This window comes from Haliotis cracherodii, unplaced genomic scaffold, assembly GCF_022045235.1.
Source record: "Haliotis cracherodii isolate W230 unplaced genomic scaffold, xgHalCrac1.p SCAF_6, whole genome shotgun sequence".
Lineage (NCBI taxonomy): Eukaryota > Metazoa > Mollusca > Gastropoda > Lepetellida > Haliotidae > Haliotis > Haliotis cracherodii.
Window position 1 is genome coordinate 49,865,047 of NW_027266319.1, and position 9,383 is coordinate 49,874,429.

The 9,383-nt window shown below is 42.1% G+C and overlaps 1 protein-coding gene across 1 annotated transcript; it reads left to right on the forward strand.

Annotated features, from left to right (window-relative positions):
• The first annotated feature begins 1,096 nt into the window (after positions 1-1,096).
• Positions 1,097-4,680, forward strand: LOC139446476 (melatonin receptor type 1B-A-like). The gene is made up of 3 exons (XM_071227787.1): positions 1,097-1,331; positions 2,195-2,334; positions 3,979-4,680. Exons 1-3 carry the CDS (start codon positions 1,097-1,099, stop codon positions 4,678-4,680), a joined length of 1,077 nt encoding a protein of 358 aa, XP_071083888.1.
• The last annotated feature ends 4,703 nt before the right edge of the window (positions 4,681-9,383 follow it).

Sequence of the window (9,383 nt, forward strand, 5' to 3'; positions counted from 1 at the left end):
TTTTGTGGAAAGACATAGATAAGTTACAAAGGCAATGCTTTTAATTATTCCCATACTTCCGGTATTGCCGCAACAGTCACAACACATTTGATTTCTGCCCTGGAAGCCATAGATGCGTGGCAAGATTGTGAATGTTTCCCATCTCGCTGTAACTAGTAGTGTTTTATCTGTTTTCTGTCAGGGATTACACGATGTGATTATAATAGGTCCAAATACAAGTTTCCTGACAAAAAGTTGTGAACTTTGTTTCCCAGACAAATCTCCATCTTATTGTGTATATCACGCATGTCGTCTTGGAAACCTACGGGAGAATACTCACTGGTCGTCAAATGGAATTTCGGAAATGTGTTTAGGTATTAAAGTGACTAAACATAGACATCGATTTCTATTGATAGGACGACCGGATTATGTGTAAGCTATTGCAATCAGTGCAGAGACTCGGGATTTCATAAAACACCGGTAAGCTTGTCAGACAGCGCTTTGTGCCTTACATTGCTTGTAGAATTAATTGTACAATCGACTCTGCTTTTAGCAGAGATTTCTTTTGAGTATGGAAAGGGTTTTGTAGTTTATATTTACACATTCGATTTAGTTGTTAATCCCCTTGGATAAAACACATTACAACACGTGATTGGAGCTTACAGACTGACTTAACACTGTCGTTCTGAAACTGTTTTTTTAACATTCGTTCTCTGTACAGTATTCGCGCGTGGAGGGCGTTGTTTCTCCAGCACAGAAGCATTTTCGATTCCAATTGATCAGGAAGTTTGGTTTAAAGTTTAATTCCGTGATGTATGGTTTCCAAAAGCAGTGACGTAACTTTCTGGGGACTGAGTTTCGCAAAGACGCTAAAAGTTTATGGTGTTTCACCAAGGGGCTTTCTTGGGATCGCACTGAACGTCTTTTAAACATGGATACCAGCGCTGGAATATGTGACGTTTTGCTTCATCAGCGATATTAAAGGCATTTCAATGATTTTTGACAAATGGATGTGGCTCTGGTTAAGGTATTTGTAACGTGACCTTGAAGTTTAAATAGACGTAACCGCTGAAGCGTTAATCTCGGATTATTCCTAAATCTAACGCTGGTAGTCACAATGAACGTCACTACCAACGTGTCTTTCACGCCGCCTAGTCATGTAACAGGAATGCTGATATTCTCGTGTGTGGTGTTTGGTGTTGCCGGTGTTGTGGGCACGACAGGAAACGTCATGACGCTGGTGACGTTGCTGAAATACAGGCCGTTCCAGTCGGCGGAGATCGTACTATTTGCCAACCTATTGCTCTCGGATATGTTTGTAACTGCCATCGCAGACCCCATGAGTATTGTTGGTAGGTAGATTTGAATTTTTTTTCAATATGTCCATTGTAATTTGAATTTTTCAATTCGAAATTTGAGTAAACAAAATATAGAGCTGCGGGTATTAAATAGTATTTGATGACTCGTACGAGTATCCAATAACATGTAGGAACTCTTATAAAATATTCGAGGTTTCAAATTATTCGATCAAATAACAAGCCTTGGAATTAATTTCAGAGGAACTTAATGGGAGGGGTAAAGTTTATTCCAAAACAATTTATTTGATAAGATGTCTTTAACCATTGCCATTGCGTGATACATTCTATTGTAAACAATGACTCATTCCCCTCTGTCGGACCAAAACGATTAACACTCTAAGATGAAACGATTGCATGTATATTATAACATATGTTAACATTATTAAAAAACAAATGTTTACTAAATGAAATGTACCACACGACGGCAATGGTTCAACAAAATTATGGGGCAACATGGTTTTAAAACACGCTGCATAAAAAACTGAATATACTTATTTGCGTTTTACACTCAAATTTATTATAATATTTTTTAAGGATCCGAAAATAACCAATAATATACAACAACAAACAATAACAATTTTAAATTTAGGATATATATAAATAAGGATTACTTTAGCCACACACACACACACACACACAGACACGCACACACGCACACACGCACGCACGCACACACACACACACCCTCCCCAGCGCTCCACACTTATATCAAACTGATACACGGTAGTAAACTCAAGGACAAAAGAAACGTCACCTCAAATATTGTTTTCAATATATTTTCACCCAATGTCAAAATACCTTTTAATATAGATTAAAACGTATCGCCTAAACGCAACTTATTCATTCCCACCATTCAGTTGCCAAAAGGGTTCATGCCTCGCTTAACAGTGGAACTGAGAGAAAGGGCAATGGGAATGCTGGATATGGGGGCAACTCAGGCCCATGTTGCTGGGGTAATGGGTCGCTCGAGAAGGACGATACTGAAATCAGTCTGCCGGTATAGGCAGACAGGTAAACAGCAGACAGGGCTTGGAGCGATAGACCCAGAATTATCAACCCTCAGGGAGACCGCCACTGACGACTGCTTCGTCTTAGGAACAGATACCTCACAGTGACGTCATCGGGACGACATGCTCTTGGTCACCCCGTCAGCAAAAATAAATGTGTCCAGACGACTTCGTCAGTGTGGTCTGAGAGCCTAACGTACGTTCAAGGGCATGACGTTAACGCGTGAACATCAACGTCAGAGAATGAGGTGGGCAGGGAATGTCGAGCTGTGGCAGCAGAGAAATTGGCGCAGAGTACTCTTTAGCGGTGAAAGCAGGTTCCAACTCTTCAAAGCAGATGGTAGGGTGCGTATTTATCGGCGGCCAGGGGAACGGACGGCACGTTGTTGCGTGCACGAAATTGAACCACACAGTGGTGGCAGTGTGATGGTTTGGGGTGGGATTTGTGGAAACATGAAGACGGATTTAGTTGCTATTGATGGCAATCTTACCGCTGCACGCTACATCAATGAAGTGTTAACGCCAGTTGTACTGCCATTTTTTCAACGTCACCCGCAAAGGTTATTCCAGCAACATAACACCACGCCTCATACAGCCCGCATTACCAGAGCAGTTTTCAACGACAACAACGTGTAACTTCTTCCTTGGGCGTCAAGATCTTCTGACATGCCTCCAATAGAACATCTGTGGGACCACCTAGGACGACAGATTAGGCAACGTCGGCCACGCCCAGAGACAAGAGTGGCGTTAGCACAAGCATTGCAGGCAAAATGGTGTCTTATCCCTGTGCACGCCATAAGACTATTGACTTTCTCTGCTCGGCGCCGTGTCAGAGTCCGTATCGAAGCTAGGGGAGGACACACACGATATTGTCTGGATAGTTGCCTATTCAAACATTTCTTATTGGTGATCGAATATTGGACGGTTAACCTTCTTCGCCAAACATAAAATGAAATGAATTTCTTCCGCTTGATTTGTCAGTGTTTATGCAAACATGTTGTAAAATTACCCTGTTTAAGAATACAACTATCACCGTTAAAATATATAGCTTTGTTATTTTGTGGCTTTGTAAATATACGAGGTGACGTTTCTTTTGTCCTTGAGTTTATAATACCTAGTATCGGGGGGGGGGGGGGGGGGGGGGGGGGGAGCTGTCGTCTAAGGCGCCGCGATTCGATTCGCTGTGCAGCGTTGCGTCCCTTGGGCACGCCAGAAACCTATGATTGTGGGTTCGAATCCCAGTTCGCCCCGATTATGTTTCTAGGTTTGTCAGCACCATACCCGTGCTCGTTTCACCGAAGTGGTAAACGTCTGAGATCTTGCATCACATCGGGCTTTTCTCCCACATATAATATGATATAACTGGAATACTGTTAAAAGCGGCGATAAACCTAACTCACTCACTCACTAGTATCCGTGCAATATCTCGCTGTCAACTCTCCCAAGACGAATGTCTGCAGAAAGTCCACCAAAAGAATTGACCTTGTAGGGAAATGACCTAGGGGGAATTGGCCCAGACCCATATTACCTTTAAGAGCGGTGTTAAACACAACTCACTCACTGAAATAAACGTCTTTTTCATTTTTATCACTTTAGCCAAAACGCTGGGATGGAACTTCTTCTCCCTTGTTCAGCCTCTGTGTGTCATCATCGGAACCATCTGCACCATGTCCTGCGTTGTCTCCCTTCTCACCATAGCAACCATCGGCGTCAACCGCTACCTCATCGTGTGTCACAGTCATGGCTTCGTGGGTAAGAGGGTCCAGACTATCACCTTGACGTGCATCTACGGCTGGGCGATTACCGTCGTCTCGATGACGTTTTTCGGATTTGGACGTCACGGCTTCAACAACAAGACCCACATGTGCCTCCTCGTTCAGGGTCCCTCCACAGGCAGCTTCATGGTGTTCTTCGTCGTAGTGTGTTTGTGGACACCGATGATGGCGACGTTACTCTCGTACGGAAATCTGTATCATCGTGTTACGAAGTCACGACAACGCATCCTCGCCGTCACGAACACGTTCAAGTCGAACAGAAAACGCATGACTCAAGGAGATTCCGCCCAGTTGGCGAAAACAGCCTTCATAATCTTCTCCGTGTTCGTCATCTGTTGGTTCCCGATCTCTGTACTGTTTCTAGCCGACAGGCACGGCGGCGTTGACCCCGGCATCAGCATCTTGTTGTCGACGTTCGCCCACATACATCCTTCACTGAACTTCTTCGTCTTTTACGGCACCAACAAACGATTCAGAAACGCAGTGAGGGGGCTTCTTCTGAGGAAGCCCCGCCATGTTATTAATAACAAGTCAATTGCAACGATCACCACGGAGATGTGACGGAATCATACGCCTCGGACGTCGATCAGGTTCTTGTTACTACCAAAACATGTTTATCATGCTTTACTCTCGGCATATAGTATACAATTGTGCAATTGTTTTTCTTTTATGTTATTACGATAAACAGTTGGATATTCAATAAATCCGTTCAAAATCATTTTTTTCTGAGTGAGTGAGTAAAAAATTTAACGTCGCATCGGCATTATTTCATCTATATGGCGACGAGACCAAGTTAATATGTTTACAATTGAGTCATTAATGCAAACTTGTATTTAAAAATAATTAATGAAACATATTTGAGCATAACAATATCATATATACAGTTTTAAAACAAAGCTAGGCCACCTCGCTGGGGATCATGGGGACTTACAGTGCCCCAGCTTCCTGTACAGTACCCCAGCAGGATGAACGATTTCACTTTAGCTTCTGGTGGTTGTGCTCAATACCAGCCAATATTAAAAATACTCAGCAATGAGTTGGCTTACAAAACACTGGTTGATGATAGTTACATCGATTATGATAGGATTACGTGTCACACAGGGGTACAATAATTTTACGATACTTTAATCTCCTGGACAGAGCCTTCAATAATGTCAGTTGATAATAGCATAACACCAAATTTAAAAACAAGCATTTAATTATCCACATACATATTTAAAATGTATTATACAGAGCAATTTCTTTCAATTAGCTGATAATGAGACGCCGGCTGACACGGGAAAAAAGATCTGTCAGATTTAGGCTTTGATACTGTGAATCCCTTGTGATTGCAAACACACAGTCAAGCAATATATGTTTGACGGTGAACGTTTCATCACAAGGGTTTGTACTACAAGTCTCTATCAAATGAACTTTAAAATAAATATAGTGCAAGTGATTCCGTGGCATTTGATTGGCTAACCCAGTAATCATTAAAAACAATTTTTCTTTTGTTTTCATAAACCGAAAACACATTACGCCATGTCCATTGACGCACTTGTGTTTCCTGATTGGCTGACAATAGAATGGGAGGGGTGTGTGGCCAGGCGTTTCTCGTTATTCTCTTGGTTTGACACTAACTAAACTAGTTAGTAAAGTTAATTAGGCACTAACACATTGGTAGTTTTTTACTTACCAGTTAGTAAATGTTTACTAATTAGACAAGTAGGCGGCCTATCGTAGATTAGTAAAATGCACTTATGAGTTAGTAGAGATTACAATCCATCTTTCAAAGGTCTAAATTTAAGTAATGAATTCTTCTAATTTAATCAGTGATACAACCATGCCTTTTTACCATACCAGAATTTACACACTGCACACTACCTATATCTCAGAATTACAAAGTTCAGACCCTTGAAGATCCGGAGAAGAATAGGTCTTCAGCAACACATGCTTGCTGTTAAAAGCGACTCTGCTTGTCGTAAAAGGCGACTAACGGGATCGGGTGGTAAGGTTCGCTGGCTTGGTTGATGCATGTCATCGTATTCCAATTGCGTGGATCGATGCTCATGATGTCAATCACTGGATTGTCTGGTCTAGACTTGATTATTCACAGACCGCCGTCATATAGCTGGAATATTGCTGAGTGCGGCGTTAAACAAAATATCATACTAACAACAAATGTTGTCTCGTGCAGTCAACCAGGCAGGATCTTAAATTCGCTGTTGAGTAACCTTCTGGCCGCTGTTACTAATTAAGTTAGTAGAATTCACTGGGCATTTTTCTCAGTGGACATTATATATTTACTTGAACTGGGTCGATGTTTCTGATGGTGGACTGAAGTCCCCGAGTTTCATAAGCTCAGTAGCATTCATCACTGAGTCAACTTCACAAGAAATATTTGGGCCAGGACTTTAAAGCTGCCCGCAACTGTGTTGCAAAAAGAAGATATTACTTTCACGTTTTTCTTAACTTTTAGGATGGTGTACACAGCAGTGGTTATTCAAAATTAGCATATCGTTTTTTTAGTTTCAATAAATGCCCTATCATGAAACTGGATTTTCTGGTTCATGGATCACCGGATTGTTTACAGGCCGCCATGGCATGGCAGGAGTGCTGCTGTGAAGCGCCAGGAAATAATTACTTATTTTTTTATGCAATTTATGTGAATGGCGAGGCTACCAGTAGGGCAGGCAGGTCATGCTGACCCTTTTCGCGAACACCCGGTGTCATCGCTGAGTTTCAGTGGTCCTTGGTCTCCAAGTGGTCCATGCACACACTTTTCACACCCATTTTGCCCTTTCCGGAATCTGTTTCAGCGGAAAATTAAGACTGGTTGTTCTCGTGCATTGACATTTTGTTTTTATCTATATTGCATTATTGCGCTGAACGATGTTGTTGATTACGTATTGTTGTCCAGAGTTTTGTGTGTGTTTGTGAATAAATAAACAGTCTGTGAAGTTGGTATTGTTGACGTATTTATTTATTAATACATAGAATTGATTTCAACGTTCTTGCGTTTATGAAGTAATAAATGTAGAAACATGTATGCCACGCGGATTTACAAAGTATACATACCCGGCCTTGACGTTTATACTTCCTTGAACGAGGGGCGGTCGGGTAGCCTAGTGGTTAAAGCATTCGTTCGTCACGCCGAAGACCCGGGTTCGATTCCCGACATGGGTACAATGTGTGAAGCTCATTTCTGATGTCCCCCGCCGTGATATTGCTGGAATATTGCTAAAAGCGGCGTAAAACCATACTCACTCACTAACTCCTTGAACGCAACAGATATTGAAGTCGATTCTTAATCAAATGGAGGTGATGTCATCGTATCCCGATGGCTTGGATCGATGCTTATGATGTCAATCACTGGACAAACTAACAAGTAATATTATCTGCTGATTGATCAGTTCATTATCACATTATTTCAAAGCAAATTCTCCAAAAGGCGATTGTTATAATATGTATGAAAATATTGAGCCATACTCACTGTTATTACCGTCCAATCTACGTATTTGTCTTACAGGCTTCAGAACTTCTAAACACAGGCAACAGTATTTATTGGATTGTCTGGTCTAGTCTCGAGTGCGGCGTTAAACAACAAATAAACAAATTTTAGCTGTCAAGAGGGTTAAATGATTTTCCGACGGTCTCCACAGCGTAGTGGATAGAGCGTCTGCCAGGAGAGCGGAGGTCGGTAATTTGATCCCCTGCCCGCGTCACACCAAAAGACGTTAAACTATGGTACTTGTTGTTACCCGGCCTGGCGCTCGAAAGCAAAGGAGATAAAACAAGGACTGGTCGGGTCGGAGAAACTATACTAACAACCCGTAACACAATAAGCGGATTAGGTGGAGATATTATGAACTGTAGTATACAATAGTACAATAGTTATCGTGAATTGTCCTTCCTGCATGTTTCACGGTTGTCAAATAACCTGCGTATATTATGGTGATTTACTTCCTCGCCGACGATTTACTCTCCAAATCCATGTAGGTGAGCCACAGTTAGCAGAGATCAAAGGTCACATGTGCACAAGGCAGACTTCCGGATGCCTTGTCTTCTTCAGTGTCACTGAGCACGATATTTGAGCCATTTTATTTACAAGGCATCAAACCATTTGGTTTCCTGGTAACGAATTATATTTACACAGTTCCGAGAACTGTGACCAAAAGCAGGGGCTTGGCTGACATATATTAGTATGAGGGGTGTAAGGTTTCTATTGTCGCAAACACAATTGTAATTATGTCATTTTATGTTTGGTAATTGACTCTTTATTTCCGAGTCCCTGTCAAGATAGGACCAATAAGCCACCTTGTTGGTAATTACAAACGAGGATTTGCTTCATTATTTAAGGACTGGGAACGGTTAGCGACAGGATAGGTTTTCTGTTACTTGTGAATAACAAGCAATTGTTTTCTGCTAAAGGAGGAATCGATTAAAATGAATTGTTAGATTGAACGCATCTGTTTTATGACATCCGATATGTCCATCAAACAATTATATATTATTATTTTTTATACAAATTATTTTTATCAAATGATCGGGCCCAAAGAAAGAAATTGTGACCCCACCGTACTGACCCCATCATTGCTTTATTGCTTGTTTGTTTGTTGTTTTACGCCGCACTCAGCAATATTCCAGCTATATAACAGCGGTCTGTAAATAATCGAGTCTGGACCAGACAATCCAGTGATTGACATCATGAGCATCGATCTACGCATTTGGGACACGATGACATGCATCAACCAAGTCAGCGAGCCTGACCACCTGATCCCGTTAGTCGCCTCTTACGACAAGCATAGTCGCGACTTACGGCAAGCATGGGTTGCTGAAGACCTATTCTACCCCGGATGTTCACGGGTGCACGGGTGCACGGACTGGTCCCCGTTGCCCATTTCCAGACCACATCCAATGAGTGAGTTGAGTTGAACGCCGCTTTAAACAGTATTGCAGTTATGCCATGGCCTGTCACTGTCAGCTTAATGTGGGTGGAAAGCCTGAAGTAGTGTAGGTCTCAGACGTTTACCGTGCGGTGCTGAAATACCTTGAAACATTTTCCGGGAGAACCCGGATTCCACAATCATATGTTTCTGGTGTGTCCAAGGGACGCAACTATGCACAGCGAATTGCGGTGCCTTAGAGACTGGGAAGCTGTGTTCCCCTCACACAAGGTGTAGACGTTGCAAGTCGTGCCCTTTGTGAAACTGACCTATCGTCTATTAAAGGCTAACCATTACTGATAGGTCGATGTACATCATTACGTTTTAGGGACACCAAAC

Bases quoted from the DNA above. Each gene is read 5' to 3' on its own strand.
- LOC139446476 (XM_071227787.1), top strand. From the start codon at position 1,097: ATGAACGTCACTACCAACGTGTCTTTCACGCCGCCTAGTCATGTAACA. The intron at 1,332-2,194 runs GTAGGTAGATTT...CCCACCATTCAG, and splicing joins AGACCCCATGAGTATTGTTG to TTGCCAAAAGGGTTCATGCC. The intron at 2,335-3,978 runs GTATAGGCAGAC...TCCCTTGTTCAG, and splicing joins ATACTGAAATCAGTCTGCCG to CCTCTGTGTGTCATCATCGG.